The sequence below is a fragment of the Cupressus sempervirens genome, chromosome 6 (assembly GCF_028749045.1).
Source record: "Cupressus sempervirens isolate cs-2001-9-10 chromosome 6, ASM2874904v1, whole genome shotgun sequence".
Taxonomy (NCBI): Eukaryota; Viridiplantae; Streptophyta; class Pinopsida; order Cupressales; family Cupressaceae; genus Cupressus; species Cupressus sempervirens.
Window position 1 is genome coordinate 27,985,120 of NC_143123.1, and position 21,913 is coordinate 28,007,032.

At 35.6% G+C, this 21,913-nt stretch overlaps 1 protein-coding gene across 1 annotated transcript in view; it reads right to left on the reverse strand.

The window, feature by feature from the left end:
- Positions 1–3,283: 3,283 nt before the first annotated feature.
- Positions 3,284–21,913, reverse strand: part of LOC149550924 (SNARE-like superfamily protein) — a 33,940-nt gene continuing 15,310 nt past the window's right edge. The window contains exons 2-4 of the mRNA XM_089786489.1: positions 18,188–18,274; positions 4,151–4,219; positions 3,284–3,793 (exon numbers count right to left, since the gene is read on the reverse strand). Of these exons, the coding sequence (XP_089642615.1) occupies positions 3,659–3,793; positions 4,151–4,219; positions 18,188–18,274 (291 nt within the window). The 3' untranslated portion in view covers positions 3,284–3,658. The remainder of the gene's footprint in view (positions 3,794–4,150; positions 4,220–18,187; positions 18,275–21,913) is intronic.

The window sequence follows — 21,913 nt, forward strand, 5'->3', positions numbered from 1 at the left end:
CAAGGAGCTGTTTCAACTTTATCATTTCTAAGAAGCAACAAAGACAATCACCGCTGTTAGAAACATGATGATCATTGAAAGAATACAAACACAAAAAGGTAGAACTGAAACCGCTGCAGATAACAATATTGAACAATCAATTATTGCAGAATAAGAACACAACCATTGCAGGTAAGAATTATATCTCCTGCAGCTACAAACAGTAACAAATACCAAGTTATTCTCGTATTTAAATAAGCTACATTCTGCGAAATCATAAACTTAGCATCTAGTTTGTAAATGAATATGACAAATTTCTGTTAGATAACCAGGGGAGCATTAGAGTTAAGTTTCATTTTCTTATAAGCAACTATAGGTCTAATATTAGGTTTCCACTTTTAAGATCAATGACAGTTTTGGGAATAGCAATTTTAAAATTCAACACTTCTGAAGTATATCCAAAGGGCCAAGCTATTAGTAAATCAATTCCCCAAGCACAACTGGATGAAGCCATGTTTCACTATACCCGTACTTACAAAAAATTATTTGAGTCAAGCTAATGATACATTTAAACGTATTCTGCAATGATCAGTTACATCACTTGGTATTAATTGAATAAAACATAGATATCAGAAGGTTTTTCTTTTGGGCTTTGGAAGATTGTTATTATTAGGCATAGAAACAGATGAATCTGTTTGTTATTAATGTAACAAGGCCAATCCAAGAGCCTATGGTCCAATTGTAATGAAGGATGCTAGTATAAGGATCACCCAGATTCAAATTGGCATCATCATGATATGGTGAACCATAACTCTACAAGGCATGTGACTAGATTGTGATATAGCAACGTTGGAATATATCTTATCATGACCTACGTTTACGAATCATAAGAGTGTGATCAAAGCTCATCTTACAAGCATTAAAAGCCCACATAACATCCACCAAGATTTAACATGTCAAAAGTTTATATCGAACTGTGAATTTATTTACCAGAAATTGTGCACATTCTTACTGATTCAACACTGTGAATAAGATTACATTATTAGATGTTGAAGCAACAAATCTGGGTCTCGAGCGATAAAAGCAAACCAATCAAACACTCTGAGAACACGATCAAATCAGTCCTTCAGAGATCAGGGAATATACCTATCGCCATGAAAACACAAACTCCCATTGCATAAACTACTGTCTCATCCATGAAAGTGATTTTATTTGCAGAGAATAAAATCTAGATCCAATTATACTCTCTTTTAATGACGCTACCTTTATATTTACAGAACAGAGTCCCTCTCACGGATTACATAAGACCATGTGAAATTTAAGACATCAAAAGTCCCAAAATTGTGGAATACATAAAAGGTTGTGCCTAGTCCTATAACTATACTTATCCCTCATGGATTATGCCCTCTACCTATACTTATCCCTCTCTACTTGTGCCTAGTCCCACTAAGCCTTTGCCTCTTCCCTCTCCCATTATAGTGCATCCCTTTCAGATAAGGTTGTGACTAACCTCAACTAAGATCATCACGGATTATGCCCTCTACCTATACTTATCCCTCTCTACTTGTGCCTAGTCCCACTAAGCCCTTGCCTCTTCCCTCTCCCATTAAAGTGCATCCCTTTCAAATAAGGTTGTGACTAACCTCAACTAAGGGTCATGTGCCTTAATCTTCCCTCGAGCTTTTCTCCTCTATCCCCTAGTCATGTGTCCATGGCCTTAGCTCCTCCCAAATCCTAGCCATTTGTTTGGCCTTGCACCTAGGTCAAATAATGTCTCTAAATCAAAGCCTATCCTTATGCATATGCTCTCACCCCTCCACCCTACTCGATATGATTCTATACCTCCAACTGATACGGAAGCATGAATCTTATTGACCTTCTCTATTGCCACCAAGTCCTGAAATCAATTGAGTGCCTATGTATGCTACATCCTCTCAAGTTTCCCATAATAAACTTCCCAAATGTCTCCAATTAGTGCATGCTAACTAACTATGAGTCGGCACCTAGACAAGACATATGGTGAAAAAAAATTATTTTTTTATTATTGTCTCTCTTTAGTTGGTATTGGTTGCTTTTTATTCTAGGTCTTATTTTTATTCTACCCATTTGTTCTTGTCAACCTCAGTCGGCATGTCTCTCCCTCTCCCCTTGGCCTCTTTTTAAGTCTTGCTTGGTCTGCAATCCACTAATTTGTTCTCTTTGGCTCTCTTGCATCCTGATGATGGATCATGTAGTGTGATCCAAAAAGTTGTTAGTAAAAAACTATTACACAATCATACCCAAAAGAAAAAATTCATTTATATTATTTTTATCGTAATCTTTTTCAATAGGGGTCCACTTACTGAAAATTCTACAATGCCTGTAATTTACTCTTTTTGGATAGAAGATGTCTTATGAAAGTGATGAAAGTGAAACTTCTACCAGTTTCAGTTCTCTGTTGTTCAAATTATCACCCTTGTGCTTTCACATCCTATCACAATTATTGGTCTCGAAGTTGGTCCCTCTCGCTGTGGAAGTTACATAACCAACCAAGCACAAGTTTGATAATACACGTCTCAATGAAAAGTGCTGCAAATTAGGCTCCTCGAAGGTGGTCAAATAAATTTATTAAAAACAAACCATATAAAGTCATTATTGATTTTGAACATGGGGGTTACAGTGAATTGAAATGCATGTTAACTTTTCTGGTAATTTGCAGACAGTAGTCAGAGGTTCAAAATAGTAATACTGCATGGCAGAGTTACATGGGAGTTAAGAATACAAGTTTCCATGTTTATAGAACTACATAGAACACAACTTAAATTGGCAATATGCAAGGCAAAAGCTAACAAATGTGCATGGTTGACAGCTTTCAATTCCAATTCAGATCATTCCTCAGAGTTGATACAAGGTGACAACAATAATGACAAGGCTAGTCAACCACCCATTATAAGCAACAGGCTAATATCCAGTTGCTAAAAATTTGCACTTCCTGTTCAAAAAATCTAAATGATCTTTCAGATTAGGATGGATCAAGCTCCAACAGCATAACACATTTAATTCAGATTAGGATGGATCAAGCTCCAGCAGCATATCACATTTAATTGATGTATTCAAAATTCACAAATATCCAATTATGTCAGCATGTCTAGAAGTACATTTGATATCAAGCCATATTCTTTTGAAAAAATCACCTTCTAATTGCTCACAAGCATTAGATGCAACAAATAATAAAGGATGCACTCAGCAATTGCATGAATAGGCTTAGTTACAAATTTGCATCCCGTTACACACTCGTTGACTGCATCATATTGGAGACAATAACTACAATTATAATCACATTCCTGAAATAAAACTTGGAAACAAGAAATAATACACATTGAATGATTGTACGGTTCTTGTCTTCTTATCCAATATTAGCAAAAAATTTGATTAATGCAAACAGTGCAACCATAATCGGAGGACCATATAATTTTGTACTAAGAATAAGCCATAATGAAATATAACCTCAGAAAAAATTGCGCTATTTAAATGTTGTAACCTGAATTTACATTTGAAGTTTAAATTACAGTGCAGGAACCATCCGATCTTTCGAATACCAAGGCCTTCATCTGTTAGAGGCCAGCCATAAATGCCTAGTTTCCTTGTTAAATTCTTGGTATGCATTAGTTCTAGTGTGGGCTTCCTTTCCTTCAAACTTCTATGAAGCTTTATCCGCTAACTGAATTGGTGTCAGTATATTTTGTTTGTTTGTTTCCACGATACATCCATTCATAACCATCTCTTCTAGCATAAAGTGAGCTTTCTCCAAATGAAACATTATATCAAGCTCACACTGCAATCAGTACAAATAAAAAATCGTTAAAGAGCAGCGGGACAATAAAGAAGGGTATAAAGTTATAAACTCAACACCATCAAAGTTTTACAGAAGCTAATAAACCCTTCTTTAGCCATCTTGGCTGGCCAGATCTAATCGCATAAAGTATCAAAACTATTTGATGAAGATTGCTTCAAAGATTCAAACACAACTCTAAGCATACTCTCTTGAAGATTATGAAAATGAATTCATACACCATGCCATAACTATTCTGCTGGAAAATTCTATAAAATATGCAAACTGGTTAAGGAAACCCTTCACAGGAGAATCAAATACATTTTTCCATATAATCAAATACATAAAATGTACACTCACCACATTTCCAAAGTGACGATCCATTGTCTCCACTACTAAATGGATAAATTCCAAGATTGCTAGCTCGTTCTGCAAATAGAAGTCCATTGTGACAATTATCAAGTTCAATAAAGTCCGTGCTTCTTTTCAAATTCCTATTATCTATAATTGTGATGACTATATTTGTGAAATGAAAGAGAAATTATAAATCATGCATTAAGCATATCTGATATTTTGAGAAATAATAAGCCTGCAAATAATGACAGAGCTAGTCCAATAGATAGAGATAGGTTCAGTGATATATTTGCTCATTTATATTTATTCTAGATTTAACTAGTTTCTTCCATGCTTATTTGGATAAAATTATAATGTTTTTTAAGCACAGTGGTTTGCAAAAAAATATTTAATTTTATCCATATTAACTAGATTATTAATTTACTAATTTAGAGCCATTAACAATTTTTGTACATTCGAGGACTATTGCATTTGTGTTTGTTTGATCTCTTCGAGTTCCAAACAAATGTTTGGTATTTCTCATTGCATTTCAGACATTGCTTAAGGTAGTCTGTTTGCTGCACAAATGTATGGCCAGATCAATTGTGTCAGAAATCTCTTGTGATAGTATCACAAGGTCCTCTGAGCTGTGAAGTAGAGCCTATGTTTGTCAAGTTGGTTTTCTTTTATTGATATCAGTTCATGTTAATCGTTTCAGCTTACATGGGGTTGGTAGCCTACGTACCATTGTTTTCCTGGAAATTTATTGGAAGGTTTTGTGTCTTTTGAGTCAGGTCTCTGTCAACAGAATAATAAAATGTATTGAAACTAAGTCTAAGAAGAGTGCAATTCTTATGATTTAATGTGTTGAGTCTGTTGCTGGAGTCATTGGATCTTTTATTCAAAGCCAACACAATATTTTGAGCAGATTCGTACATATACCATTAATATTCTGTATCGTTCAATAAAATGTTGCTGTAGCCTGGTATGACCACATTCCCATGGTGATTTAAGCATTTTTCATTGTCAAGTTGCAATGATTATTATATTGTGGCTGAGAGTTAACAACACAGGATCTGACAGTTGTGTGTGTGAATGTCTTCTGGTGCTTATTCATTGTTATATCTCTATGATATATGCCACAGATTTATTTTGTATGTGATCAAATATGATCAGTAGTTGTGTTTCTGTATTTCTCCTTCTCGGGAGTTGGATGTTCCTTTTTTCTTCTTTCTTTTTGCCTTGCTCTTTATGTTGGGTGGTCTCCAAGAGGCTCATATGTTTGCGGTGATCTAGAATTGTCTTTGCATCATCAACTCTCACTAGCTCAAACGAGATTTTCACTTGTTTGACTAACAAGCTTCAGCAAGGCATTTTCACTGATTAAGACATGTTTTGTTTTGTATAGTCAATCTGTGTGATATGCTCAATATTGTTAAAAGAGATTATTGTGTGGGCTGAGATTCTCTTCGAAGAAGATTAGATTGCAAAGGAATAAGTATTCTATGATTATACTTTCGAATATTGATAATGAATTTGTATGTTTTTTATTTCTCTTCACGATAAGTTGATTTTATGAGTTATTAATCTCTCTTGGTTGCAGGACAGATCAAGAACCAATGGGATGATGAGAGATTATATGCAGTCATGCAGACTGTAGAAATGATCATGGGGACACTGCTTGCAGTCATGGGACTAAATTGATAATACATATCGTCATTAAAGAGGAAGAAATGCTATTCAGAAGGAGACCATTCAGCTTCAGAGGGAGGTTGCATAACAGAAGGAGAATGTTTAATTCCTTGGAAGCTTGTGTAGCACTGTTACCACTAAAGCTCCCTATTTGGTCAACTTGGAATCAGCTTCTTGTTGTAATAATCAAAGAAGTGAGGATGTTGCTCCTGCTGAGAGGGAGTCTCTGTTCAAAGAGAATCTCAGCCATTCTTATACATATTGTTAATAAGTTCTTCTTTGCGAGAGAATTTCGAGTTGAAATCTCTTATTCCACCCTCTACAAGTAGGCATGGTGGAAATGCATTATTCTGTGGGATAAGTTTGAGGTGAAAACCCTTGATTCACCCTTTAAGAGTAGCCATGGTGCAAATGCATTCTTCTCTGAGAGAAGTTCAAGGTGAAAGCCCTTGTTCCGCCCTCTGCAAGTAGACATAGTGGAAGTCATGTGTGTGACTTCATGACTTTAATCTTATGCTTTTATGAAGTAACAATGGTGAATAATGTTATGCTGACATAAGAGTGTTTTATTGAGAAAATCTATGATGAGAATTTGGTTTGACATTTTTGGTTGCAGCAATGTGTATCTGCCATACTAAAAATCTCTCCCTTGCTAAGAGGGAGTGTTGAAGATTATAGTTGTGATAGAGATCTTTACCTCTGATATTGCTATATTTTAAAATTGAGAAAATGTCCCTTTATTGCATCAACAGCTAAAGAAAAGATTTATAATGATATTTCCAAGTAAGTGCGACATGGAATCCAAGGTGTTCTAGGTGTCTTGTCCTAAATATCTGACATTTTATTATATGAAGAGACATGTGACATGCAAAGCGACATGCGTTTGGAAATATTAAGAGACTCGCATTCAATAAATGAAGAGACCTTCACTTATAATATGAAGAGTCTCTCAATTCAATATATATATAAATATGATTGCTTTGTGTGATAAGTATGGTATTCAATTGAAATCATTGTAATCGAACTTCTTTTATTTAATAAAAGAGATATTGTTTGGGTGTGGCTGGGTTTTTCCCATCGAGTTTGAGGGCTTTCCTAGGATAAATTGTTGTCTTATTGATCTTCATCTTGATTATTGTTGTTTATTTTTATTTCTGGGTAAAACATTAACAAATTCTTCTTTTGAAATTTGAAGTTTTTCATGAAAAAATACAATGCACAAATGTAGAGATTGCTTATATTTTTCTATTAGCTTATAACTTTATAAAATTATTAAATGCAATGCACAAATGGTAATTTGTTTGTGAAATTGTCTAATTGCAATAGTCTTCGTGTTTTGGAAACAATTTCTTTTTTCCCAATGGCTCCTAATCCTCAACCTAAGCCTAAAGATATTATCAAAAGGATTAGGCTTGAAAACACACTGAAGAATTTACTGGTAGAACAAGACTACAAACGAAATTCAAGTTTTGTTGAGAAATTAATCATGGTGGCATAAATAGATTCAAATACCATATTGTCGACATACATGGCCATGATATTGAGCCATGTGCATTAGCACCTCCTAAGGCAGATCGTTTTTGTTATGTCCAATTAGAAACATTAGAACAACAAAAGGAAAATAAGAAGAGGCTATCGGATGAGTTAGCTACTATTGGTTCTCATTCATCCGCATCCGTATGTGCATCAGCATCTGTAGGTTGTGTAAGAGAGGGTTCTTCCATGCCTCCCTTTCATCCTAATGCTTTTGCTAGTGCTAGTGCTTCTACTTCTACTCCTACTTCTATTAGTATTGTTAGCTTTGGTCCTAGAATTTGAAGATCCAGGCTAGACAATTATTTTGTCCTACCCACTACCGCTATCACACAACCCTCGTTTCAGAGCATGGGTTGGAATGAGGAGGTCCATAATGGTGCAAGAAAATCAATTTGCAAGTTTTGGTACTGTTGCAATATTTCATTTATTGCAGCCAGGTAATTCTTTTTTATTTGATTGATTTTGAATTAAATTTTAAAATTTATAGTTTGAGGTTGAAGTTTGCTTTGTCTAATGCTTAATCACAATGAATTATTATAGTTTTCTCACATGTACTTATTTAATCTATTTGTGACAAGTTTCCTTACTGGCAAGGCATGATAGATACAGTAACCATTTGTGGGGTAAGGTTTAAAACCCCTATTGATGCTGAGTTAAGGCCCCGCCTCTTGTTACAAATGGTTGATGATACAAAAGTTGAGCTAGAAGTCCAGCGAGTGTCTTGAAGAAAAAAGGGTTGCACCGTCATGACAAATGGTTGGATCAGTACACCGAATGGTACACTCCCTGAATTTTCTTGTTTCCTGCAGAGGTGATTGATCATTCTACTTCTCTAAATACATTGAATAATTTTAATTTTAATTTAACGATTAATATTTGAATTTTGTAATTTATGAGTTATTCATCAACCATTGATAATTATTTTCCTTTATTTTCAGGATCCGTCCTATTTTGAAGTTCATCAATATTTCCTCACATGCAAAAAATGTCACATACTTATGAGAGGCTATTAAGGAAGTCATATGTGAGGGGGAGAATAAAATGTAGTGCAAGTGGTGACGAATAATGTAACAAGTTATATTGTGGCAAGTAAACTTTTAAGTGTTGACGGAGAGGAACCCAAAATTTTAAATAAAAAAATTGCCATCACATCTAATTACAGTGAATTTAAAATTGTTGCCGGTAAACTTTTAATGGAGAGGCACCCAAAAAAAAAATTGGTCTCCATGTGCAACCCATTGCCCTGACCTCATGTTGGAGGACGTTGGTAAAATTGAATGGGTGAAAGAAATCGTTATCATGGCCAAATATATTTGCAAATTTATGCACAATAATGCACTAGTCCTTAGCATTATGGAGCAATAAACATGGCAAAATGTTGGCTCATCCTGCAATCACGAGATTTGCCTCAAACTTTATCACACTAAGATCCTTGATGCAATCAAAGGCAGCTTTGAGGCACATGTCTGTTGGTGAGAAGTGGAGTTCCTCATCCTATGCTACAACTACTACAAGTCTGCAAGGATGAATGCAAAAAATTGCAATTATTTTAGCCAGGTTTTTGAATCCCTTGTGCAGAGATTGTGCAGGTAAATTTGTTATAGCTTAATATTTAGTCTTTACTCTTTCATAATTTATATGCATTTTTTTTTTGCTTGCAACTTTGCAGTTTTGTTTATTTTTATGCACACTTGTGACGTAATTGTTTTTGTCTAACGTTGTTTGCAGGTCAATGAGTCCCTAGTAATTTCCTACGAGTTGTTGATGGGGAGAAGCCCTCTATGGGATACATATATGAGGGCATGGATAGGGCCAAAGAGGCCATTAGATCTTTATGTGGAGGAATTAAGGATAAGTATGGCCCAATCTGAGAGATAATTGATAAGAGATGGCATAAGCAGCTTTACAAGCGCATCCATGCAGCAGCTTATTATCTCAAACCAGCATTGGATTTTTGCAATAATTTCAAGGCAGATGAGGAGGTTCTTAGTAGCCTATATTTAGTGGTACAGCAGATGTCTACTGACACCAAAATTACACTGCACGAGATGAACAAATCTGATAATGCAACAGGGGGCTATTTTCAGAAGCTAAATGTGCAAACACGCTCAAACAAAGAATAGTAGTCAGGTACATATGCATGTTAAGATTCCTAAGCATATGCAATTTGATTCTATAATCTAGCCTTAGTTTTGTGTATACATCTCGTCTTCCTGACCTATTATTGTAAGGAAATTTAAAAAATCTCCGTTGTGGCCCTTGACAGACCTTATAAACTTCATTACTATTGTAGATATCATTTTGCCGTTCAAATCTGATTTTATAATCTGGTAAATGTTTTAAATCTGCATTTCATCTTCATCACGTGAGTCTACAAAAAAGATACCTGAAGCAAAACATCGTGACTTTTTGACTGTAGTGTATACATTAATAAAAATTAGGGTCTCCAAAATTTTGATTAAATATTTAGGCCAAATGTATTTGTCCAAGACAAAATATATTTGCTGATGATTTTAACTAATACTGTAGTAATATTTGGAATTTTGGACTATAATTCTATATACAATATATTGTAAAAACTCTATTAAAGTGAAAATTGTCAGTTCATACAATTTTGTGTGTTTTAGTTACTGTATGTGTGAGAAACTGTATAATAATATGTGGCTCGAAAAACTAAGTTCTATATGACATGTATTGCAAAAAGTCTATTAAAGTGTGTAATGTCCCCTTTTTCTGGGACATTATAATTATGTGTTGCCCGCTCACTTCGCCTAGGTTTCGGGGGCGAAAAGGTTCTTTACGCAGTTCAGTTTGAGGTTTGGCCTAGACATTTCTAGTTTCAGACCCATTAGAGCAATTTTGGCAAGTTGTTCGGATACTTACTATTTTAGTAAGTAAACAGAGCTCAATATTCTTGATATCCCAATGTTGGTTTGGAAGTGTCTCGCTGAGAGCTTTCCAACGAGCTATTGCAGGTGCTTATCCGAGTTTATTTGATCAATTATTTTAATGCCTGATGATTATATGGTTTACTGACTAAGTGACTATTAAAATTCATTTACCTTGTCACTTTATTTTTAAAAAGGTACTATGTTCACTTAAGTGACTAAAGGACAAAAAGGTGCTTTATCCCACATTGCTTAAAAAAGCGTGCATCACATTGGAAAAAGTGATAAAGGTACAACAAGCTCCACATGGGAAGGCATGAAGATTATAATATTTAAAACAAATATTAATCTGGGCGCTGGAAATAGTTACTGGTTATCTCTTCCAGGACGCAAACCCTTGAAGAAACTTTTGGAAGTTGGATGCAAACCTAGCCTTCTTACAAGTTTTATTTATATTGCCAATCTAACTGTTATTCCTATTTATAAGATTGGATTTTATAGATTGTTGCATGTTATTGTATTACTGATGTATAATATATTGATGATATTTGGCAACTATTTGTAACCATTACTAGTTTAAATTTGTACTTCTGAATATTAGAGGAAATAAACACACTTTTATGAGTTTTCTCATATGCATATTTGCTGGTTATAAAATTGATTAAAGTTTTGGAATTTATATCAAGCACTGGTTTACTGTTCAGTTTAAATTTGTAAGTTTTATATCAAGGATTTTTAGTAAATATCAAGAAAGGGATATTTCAGTGGTATCAAACCGAAGAATCCTGCCATCCTATGGAATCACGCAATACAAGAAGATTTTACGAAGTACAATACTTTGTTCTGGTTACTTGAGGTGACAGGTTTATTTCTGAGGACGAAAATCTTTGGAAATTTGTGCTAGAAGTTGGACAAAAACCCAACCTCTCATTGGAGTGAGATCAGTTCAGGTTTCACCATAGAACAAATATTTCAAGAAGATAAACTCTAAAGGTTACTTTGTGACTGGATTGCCATAGGATGAAAACCCTAGGCATTGGGTAGTGGGATGTAGCCCCCAACTACTTTGGTTATCGGTTTTGCAAGAAGTTAATATCTGAGTAGGATCTCTTTATATCTAGTGAGTGGAGAAGTTCATTCTTCCTTCCTCAAATGAGACAGGAAAGTTGTGTGTAAAGAATGGAGACTGGGCATGCCATACAATGCAGAATATAACCCAGACGTACCTTGGTGGAGAGTACAGGTCATACGAATTGCCAATGGTTACTGGGAAGAAGGCAGGAGTCAATACAAATTTGGGGCGGAAGTTTTAGCAGGGAGAGTCACACCTTTAGTGTGGGCCTTGACCATACAGAACAGAGACTTCACAGCTCGCATAAACAGTGAGTCGGCCACATCCTTCCACCTTCAGTCACAACTCGAGCAGGATTGCAAACATGTTCAACTGGAGTCACGCCTTCGACATCATATGAGACAGCGGTTGATTCCAGGATTGCAGACGTGTTCAGATTTAAGTCACGTATTCAGCATTATATTCAACAGCGGCCAGTTTGGGTGTAGAAGTGAGGGCAGGAAGTGATATCCTTGGCATCATCAGAACTAGACGAGTTCTCCATTAATCACAAGTCTGTCACTATTGTATTTCTGCATTTTATTTATAAGTTTGAGACCCGTGTCTGAGGGTCATGTTGCTATAAACCACAAGTGAATCGAAGGTGCCTGCAGTATTTGGGTTAAAGGCAAGATCAGGGAACGACATCTCTTCCTTGAATCACGTTTGCATAACGTATTACTGGGACAACAAGATGATCTCGAGTAATATGGAGCCGCCTGTATAAGCCGCGGGAACATGGCTAATGGCCCGTGATATTCCTTAGTCGGTGTATGAGCTAGAATCATTTGAAAGGGTTGCAGACATGTTTGATACCATTTGGAAAGTAGCCACACTCACTACCTAGATGCTGGAAGTCATTCAATATCACTGAAGGGTGTGCAGATTTGATTGTTAAAGTGCGGATCAACGTAGGATCTCCAAAACAGTCAACTGTGAGTATTCATATTCAGCAAGGAACCATGACGGAAGGGTAACATCTCTCCAGGTTTTCTAACGCAACACAAGTTCCAGGTTCCACCAAATCTCTTGTTTCGATTTATTGATATTGAAATTCCTCAGAAACTTGTAATAATTTGTTGAGCGTGAATATATGGTTTTTAATGTTGGTTGTTATCATGTGTTCGGTTTATAGTCCAATTCAATAACAGTGAATTGAGCATTATCTCAGTACAGCAACTTCTTGCTTGAGAACCGTTTCACAAAATACCAGGTTGTTAAACATAGTTACAAACATCACATTTGTATTTCTGACAACTGCATGAGTCCATTACAGCAGTAATTACAATGAATCCAGTTGCATGAGAACTGTTCGACAAAATTCCTATTAATTAACAATCAGCATTTGACCTAATAACTTGAACTAAGAATATTACAATGCTCAGCTTATAGAGATCTAAGTAATGAACTATATGAAGTGTGGAACGAGAAGTTTAAAGAAGCCAAATCTGCTTTAAGCGATCGGGACAAGAAACTTGGCAAGGTTGCAGATTTGATTGAAAAGGAACTTAGGATGCACTGCTATTGAAGACAAACTTCAAGATGGGGTGCCAGCTTGTATCGAAATACTTTCAAGGGCAAGAATAAAGATTTGGATATTGACTAGTGACAAAATGGAAACAGCAGTAAACATTGCATATGCTTGTAGTTTAATCAACAACCAAATGAAACAGTGAGACGGCAGTTTGGGAAGGGAAGCTCAGCAAAGCATTAAATCTGATTCTATAAGTCTATCCTTATTTCCCAGACTTTGGGCATTTGTTCATGACTGTTCTTGAAGGTGCACCAGCAATACGGGTCTGTTCTGGTGTTCTATTATTGTTTCGTTCCAGCAAAGAATATTACAATATCAATCAAAAACATCGCACATTCCAGAAAATACAGTATACACAGCAGGGAACGTACACCAAGTGTTTGACAATATAGACTTAAACAATCCTTTAAGTCTTCTGGTGAGTTTGGGACTGAGTTTATTACAGTGGTAATCTAACATTCTGGAAGTCTGTATTCAGCTTCAAGGTGCAGTTTGCAAAAGTAAGCCTACCGGTAGAACTTATGAAACAGGATTGAGTCCATCTCAGGCAATTGAAAAGCTACATGGCAGAGGAAGTGGGATGAGACTTCCGACTCGATATTAAAACCGAATTAAGGAGACTGTACGATGATTATAACAAATTCCAGTCAAACCTTCAAAATGAATTTCCTTTCATTAATTATGTGGACTTTCAGCTAGAGTTGTAAAGCAAGACGGATTTGATAAGAAACAAATACTATGAATTGGCTCGAGATCTCCTTGCAAAGAACAATTACAAAAATTTGCATAGGGAAGATATCAATCAACTTGATAGTAGCACTAATCATGGCACAAGTGTACTAAAAGGTAGTTGGGAGACAGAAGTATCTTGTGGAGCTGTTTACACTAGTCCTTCTGATGAACATGTTGATGGCCCATGTAAAAGAGTTGACCAAACCACCAATGTTGGCAACTCCCCATCTTGTTTAGACATGGAAAACACCAGCATTTTATTTGGTGACATGGAAATTAACTTGGATAAATTTTACGATGATACTAGGCTAGAAATTATGTCAAATTTTGAGGAGCAAATGGACCACAATGTTGGCAAGATAGATGATATAGCACGCGTTGAGTTAGAGGACATATCTGAAAATGTTGTTCCACTAAGTGATGCAAAATCAGAAAATTCTATGGAGAGCAGCCCACTTGTGTTTGAAGGAGATGGTCAAAAACCATTATCACTCCTTGACTTATTAGATATGTTTTTGGTCAAAGAGGACAAGATTGTCCAAGTGTTGACAAGGATGGATGATTCTTCCAATTTAATTGAGGATCTCATTCGGAAGATTGTGATAGAAGAGAGGCATGGGAAAGTATGTGGTGTCACAAGTCCTCTCTTGCATACTATTTTTGAAACTTTGAAAATGATAAAATATGATTACTTGCAATTATTAATGGATAGAGATCTAGCCATAAAATTTGGAAAGGACAAGGAGAGTGAGGTAGATGAACTATGCCTTCAATTGAGCTTAACACATTATTTCATCCACAAAGCTAAAAATCAAACGAGTGGGGCAGCCACTTATGAAGAAGATAACAGTGGTTCAAGAGCACAAGAAATCACGCAAATCATTGAAAAAATTCATAAAGCGGGTAGATATGAAGGCAAACAATGTAATTCAATCATGTGTTCCCCTTCTGAGACTTTCTATGATGAGAAAAATTCTATGGATCAGCAAGTTGATGAGCCTGGCAATTCTGATTTTTAAGACAGCAGTTGTACATCTTCACATGAGCACATGGTTAGTGATACAAGTAAGGATAATGCAGAGATTTCAATTAATGGTGAACCATCCTTTAACAAAGACTTTGACATAAGCGAGGGTACTTATGGTGGAGTAGGAAGTTCAGATTTATCCTTAGCATGCTCTGAGGAATTTTCACCTTACCCAAAGTTTTATCACCCAGCTCTTACGAGATGGCCATGGCCTACTTGTTGATTGGTGATTGTACTTGGTATATTCCAACTATCAGTGATTTGTCTGCGTATGTTTGTAGTATTTTCGCTGATTCTATTTGGCCTTCAAGGGTCAGTGAGTGATTTGTAGATGAGTGGGGAGAACACACATTATCCTACGTTCCACATGAGGTGTCTACATTTTTATTCAACAATATCTTGAAGACAATGTTAGCCTTCATGATGTTGGTGATTCACCAACCACTCTTTTCTTTCTCTAGGATCATGTTGATTCGGTGATCAGGGATCCAAGTGTTAATAGTATCTTACATCTGGTGGATTATGTTGTGTTGTTACACAGTCACAGGATTATGATCTGTGTGTTTCAGCCTTCCGGCACATCAAAGTTCTAGAGATTAGGATTACTCTATTTTCACCATGGTGATATAGTGGTTGAGTTAGATTGGCAGGCTCTATCATTGTCATTGATACAGGTATTACAAGAATGGTACAGTGGTACACGGGTACAGACATTACAGGAGTTGGTCAGTGATATCCCAGACAGCGTACGAGTTCTCATTTGGGATCCAGGTGGAGCATCCCTATGTATTGCTTTTTATCGAAGAGCTAGGAGGAGAGTTTGGTCGTTATCATCTTGGGGTGGATATTGGTATATTGTCGAGCTCCCATCATCACTTGACAGTACAAACTCGCAGAGTCACTCATGGAGCGAGGCATTCATTCTGACAGAGGGTATTGGTACGCAGGGCAACAACACATGGCAGTTGGTGTCCCTTAATGGTGAGCCTTGGGATCCTGGCATTTAGTTATTTGGCATATCAATTCTTATTGTACTGTTTCACCATTCCGCATTTGGGAAGATGCATGTCAAGTTACATCGACTAAGAAGTAGAATCTCATTCTCAAGGCAAGTATGGGATCCTGGCATTTGGTTTCTACAGATATGAGCGGATTGCTTGAGGGGAAGCAATCTTTGACAAGGAAGGCTTTGTAATGTCCCCTTTTTCTAGGACATTATAATTCTATGTTGCCAGCTCACTTCACCTAGGTTTCAGGGGCGAAAAGGTTCTTTGCGGGATTCAGTTCGAGGTTTGGCCTAGACATTTCCAGTTTCAGACCCATCAAAGCAATTTTGGCAGGTTGTTCGGATACTTACCATTTTTAGTAAGTAAACAAAGCTTAGTTTTCTTGATATCCCAGTGATGGTTTGGAAGCGTCTCGTTGAGAACTTTCCAATAAGCTATTGCACGTGCTTATCCAAGTTCGTTTGATCAGTTATTTTAATGCCTAATGATTATATGGTTTACTAACTAAGTGACTATTAAAGTTCATTTACCTTGTCACTTTATTTTTTAAAAGGTATTATGTTCACTTAAGTGACTAAAGGACAACAAGGTGCTTTATCCCACATTGCTTAAAAGAGCATGCATCACATTGGGAAAAAGTGATAAAGGTACAACAAACTCCACATGGGAAGACATGAAGATTATAATATTTAAAAGAAATATTAATCTGGGAGCTGGAAACAGTTACTGGTTATCTCTTCGAGGACGCAAACCCTTGAAGAAACTTTTGGAGGTTAGACGCAAACCTAGCCTTCTTAGAGGTTTTATTTATATTGTCAATCTAACTGTTATTTCTATTTATAAAATTGGATTTTCTGGATTATTGCGTGTTATTGTATTGTTGATGTATAATACAGTAACGTTATTTGGCAACTATTTGTATTCATTACTGGTTTAAATTTGTACTTCTGAATATTAGAGGAAATAAACACACTTTTCTAGATTTTCTCGTATGCATATCTGCTGGTTATAAAATCAATTAAAGTTCTGGAATTTATATCAAATACTGGTTTACTGTTCAATTTAAATTTGTAAGTTTTATATCAAGGGTTTTTAGTAAATATCCGGAAAGCGATATTTCAAAGTGTAAATTGTCAGTTCATTCAGTTTTGTGTATTTAAGTTCTATATGTGTGGGAGACTTTATAACAACCTTATAAGCCATATGTGGTAGCATGCAACTCATGACAAAGTCTTCCCAAGATAGCCTAAAATGACAGGAATCTGATTTTCTTGTTCGAATCAGGTTCCCCTCCTTGTTTTGGATAGAAGTTACCCAGCAACATAATGATCTTTCCAAATATTTTCTACAGAAGATGATCCTTACATGCAGAGTGAGAAGCATGCCAAATAAAAAATGTTTGAAATGGATTGCTAATAGATGAATTTATTACCTCCCAGAGCATGCATGGTAGGCAATTAAAGGGAAATGCAGTCCAAACAACTTCTAATGAAATCGTCTAAAGCCAAAACCTAATACATCAGAGAAATCTAGTAAGCCATTTAAAGAACCACTCTTTGGCATACTCAGAACTGTTCCTATGCAACAAATATGACTCTATGGAGTCTCATAACTGACTAATCTCTCTTAACTAACTGCCCCTGAATTAATGGGTACTATGCAATTCCTCTTGTTTAAGCACCTAAGAAGCCTCCCCTCCTGTTAGATCTAGGAATATTAGTATTACAGTAATCAGCATAATCCTATGTTTCCATCTTAAACTGTGTTATATTCACATAAAAATAAGAATTTACAACCTTCCTTGATCCATTTTATAAGAACTTGACCATTGATTTAGAAAACCGAGTTTAAGGATTTCCCAATTTGAAATAGTACCATGTTTTAAACAAATATTATTATATTTGACATGGATTTGTATTAAAAGGTCTAAAAAACACAAACAGTGAAAAGTATCATTCTGAGAAACTGAAAGTAATCAATACAAAGAAATTTCTATGGGATGTAATCAACTCCATGAACATATCTTCTACAAACAAAATCAGAGAAGTCAACGAATGATATAGGATATCATAGCTAGCGAATACCATTTTAAAATATGCATTGCAACTTAAGTCCAAATCTACATAGAGCTATTCAAAATCTATAAGAATCTTCTGTATCAGTATCATCATCTACTGGATAGCTATTACCCAAAATTAGTGGCATAATCAAGCATGCAATGCCCCGGAAGCTTTCCTAAATTAGATATTTTGGAGTGCCACAAATAAAATCCCGGGGGCAATGTTTCCTTACCAATGGCATAAATTGACTATGCACCCAACCTAGTAATTGCAAAATTCCTTTTTTTTCTTGTAAAATTATCCTTGCAGTGGAAGCTACTATTTGAACTCTCGAAAGAGTTTTATTAAATATTATTATTAACTTTTCTATTGACAAAGATGACCCAAACTGTGATGTGCTCCTGCCAAAACAGAGCAGGGAAGACATTCATGACTAAACTATTAACATGCTTGACAAGATGTACACACAAAACTTGCCTCATCTTCATCAACTCCAACCAGGAAGAATAATGATGCATATCGCCTGTAAATCACTTTGTAGTTGCGATGTTCCACAAATGAACACTGTAATTGAAAATAAATCACCCAGTCATTATTATATCTTCTAAATCAATTTTTTCAAAAAATAAAAAATTAGAATACTGAATTATTCCTCCCTGAAGAAAGAGCTATATAAATCCATAATATTTGCAATAGCTGATGTGAATAGAATAATTAAAATAAATCTAGAATATGGTTAGCGAAACAAACCCACGCAATAATTTAGCATGATAAAAATAGAGCAGTAATAAATCCAGTGGAAAAGATCTTTCAAATGCTCTAATCAGCAGTTGTATAACGGGATCTTGATGGCTTATGACACTTAAAAGCGCTTAGTAGAGGTATTAATTTGCTAAAATACATCAACACATAAATCACTTATGTGCCAAAAAAACACTGAGAAAAGAAAACAGATGTATTAAAGATTAAAATTCTATAACTGACCAAGTGATGCAGCGCTATGAGACACTAACCTAGAAGTTCTTACAAAGACTCAAGTTGGCTCTAGCCAAACAAATTACCTTAGGTAACTTCAAAAGAATAATCCTTGCCCTTCAATGCAATGTCACAGGCCCACAACATCAACTAGTTAAGACTAACAAGTTAGGTATAACAAACAAAGTTACTGTCTCCCAGTCCCCTCAATATTGGCCACAGCAATGCGGCTATTTGACTTGAATATCAAAAAAACTTTGTGGATGAATAAAGAGTGAAGATATTGTACAGCCAATGTTAAGCTAACTCAATATATAAAACACTACTTTGCTAAATATATCTATCAATTTTAATTTTTTTAGCTTCTGATATTTTGGAGGTCGCCCAAAGTTAATGTGGCACTGGCAAATCGAATTCCAGGCTTCCAGCAAGCAAATAGAAACACATATGCACTGTGATATTAATTGTTTGTGATATGCGTGTAGCCATGAAATTCTTCAAAGTTGCCTACAGTAAGCATAGTAAAAAGCTAAACAAAGTACATTCATTGATACTTAAAATGCCAGCATTTGAAACACTTTACAGAGTGGAGTGTACCTAAATCACATTTGCAGCTTCAGCTCTAACTACCTCTAGTATCATTTTATCGAGGATCTTCATGTTGCCTGCCAAAACTCTACAATTATAACTGCACAAGAATAAAAATATCCTATGAACTGAAATTTCATGATCTGATACAGTGATCACCTACCCTATGTTGCAAGGTCATTCTCAATGATCCTATTCCATAACAGACTTTGTAGATCCCATCCAAATATCTAGCAATGCCAAATCTGATCTGTGCTCTATTTTACTCTATCATTTCCTGCACAGAACAGAAAAGTAATCTGGGAGAACTATGATAAATATCTATAATTCTCGGTTCAGATGAACAGACTAGTCAAGTACTCAGTGACCACTTAGGTTAGTCTAGTGCACAACATGTACCTGATGATAAACACAGAGAGGAATACTTTGAGAGTTCTACTGAATATCTAATGATGATTTATACAAAGGAAACGCAGTTATACTCACTAACCAGATTTAACTGCCGATAACAATGTATAATTTAATCTTGTTATGCTTCTGGATTTATGATTGTGAGTTTTTCAGTCAACGCTTTGAATCACACTCTGTGATCCATCATCAGGACAAGAGTAAAAGGATATCAAAAATCAGAGAGTAAAAAGATACTCTTGTCCTGATGATGGATCACAGAGTGTGATCCGAAATGTTGACTGAAAATCTCACACACAATCATAAAACCAAAAGCATAGCAAGAATATCTATATGGATTGTGGAAATATGCTAACCCTCAATTTATAAATTATGCTAACATTCCTCCCCTTAATACATTGTTCCTAAAATCATCAAACTTACCTTGCTAGACAACACCCCTTTAGGCTTCCGCAACAAAAATTGCTGATTACATAAAACAAACAAATATATTTGAGATGATATTCTCCTGAAAACCCAAATCCTAGATCAAATGGAACTCCCCCAAGTTACCTTGTGACCCTCATAAAGGTGTAGCTCCAAGCTGAATCCTTGAGCTCTTAGTCCAAAACTCTTAAATCACAGACACCAAATTATTCTGGACAAAGGTCCTCAAAATTGCTTTGACCCTTGTAAGGTGAAAATTCTCAATCATAGTCTCATGAATTTTCACCAAACCCCAAACCTTTCTTCAAACTAACCTTCAAAATACATGTCTTTTTCAAATCTGTCAGCATCAACAAAGAAGGCAAAAAGAAAGCATAAAAGGAAAGTCATAAACATTTCTCGTATAAAGCACTAGCTCAAAATGAGAAGCTAGCTTGAGATGGAAATTCCTCCATCCTTCAGTACCATCAGCCTCTGTTTGCACTTTAACTTTTTCAAATTAATGCCAAAGGAAGTAATAAAGCCTCAAAGAGCTCAATCAAAAACATTCATAGGACACTTTTGAACAAGTTCTTTTGCAGGGTCATCATATGCAACCCTGGTGATGTTAAATCTAGTCCTAATGAGAAAGATTTGGACTTCAATCCTAGGGCCAAATATTTTAAACCATATATCTTCATAAAACATTTCAATCAAATTTGACACAATATTTCCACTATTTCACCGCATTCTTAGTAGTGGGTATGAACTCATAAAGCATTAACAGGACCAACTCTCCAATCACATCACCTATAGTTTTAGTGAATGCTTAATGGAGTTCCCTCACTTGTCTTGTAAATCAATTCTGTAATTACTCTCTTTATTCTGAAAAATCCTTATCAACCATCAAGAAAGATGACCGTATATCCTTATAAACCTCCCTTGATTGGAAAACAGGCCTCATTTCTCCACTTACAAGTAGTTTGAGAATGAAGAACAAAACTTTTATGTTTTCAAAAATCAAACCACATCCTTATGTCTCCAAACTGTATTACAAATAATAATAAATCAACCAAAAATGTACCTGTTTGCTTTGCACCATATGCCTTTCACCATTAAATCTACTGTAATGTATATAAAAAAGAACATAACAATGTCCAAATTAGATTGCACAATCTACGAACTTTAATACCACTGCTCTTACCTCATTCTCTTTACCTTCTGATCTGACATAATTATCAATGGACTTATGATGCTTCTCTTTTCCTTCTTTAATTCTCCAAATATAAGTACAAAATAGTATTAAAAAAATCCAAAGCCTTCTAATCTATAATAAAAATTACCATGCCGTAGCACTGAGTCTACACTCTAGGCCTGTAGAAATCGAAAAAGTATTGCCATCCATTGCACAATCTGGTCAGAGAAGATGAGGATGAAATCTATGCAAAGCTCTAAGTACTCATTCTATGGCCACAGTGCTATGTTAAGGGAGTACACACTAAGTGCAGTTTATTACTTCTCATTCCATACTCACTGTACTAGTTCTCCTGCAAACTTTGACACCATAAATATTGGCAATCACAAGCAAACGCATCTGCTCTTACAACTAAAGTTCCACACTTGATTTTTTAAGGCAAGATGTATTGTTTGGCTTGCTCAACATTGATCAACTCTTCTTTAAACAAGCCTAGGCCATCGCCATTTGTAGCTCCAATACCATATGATAAAAACAGAGGTGAATGCTTTGATAATTCTATTGAATATCTAATGATATTTTATTAGTTTATAAAAAGGACACACAGTTATGATAACTGGAAATGCAGTTCT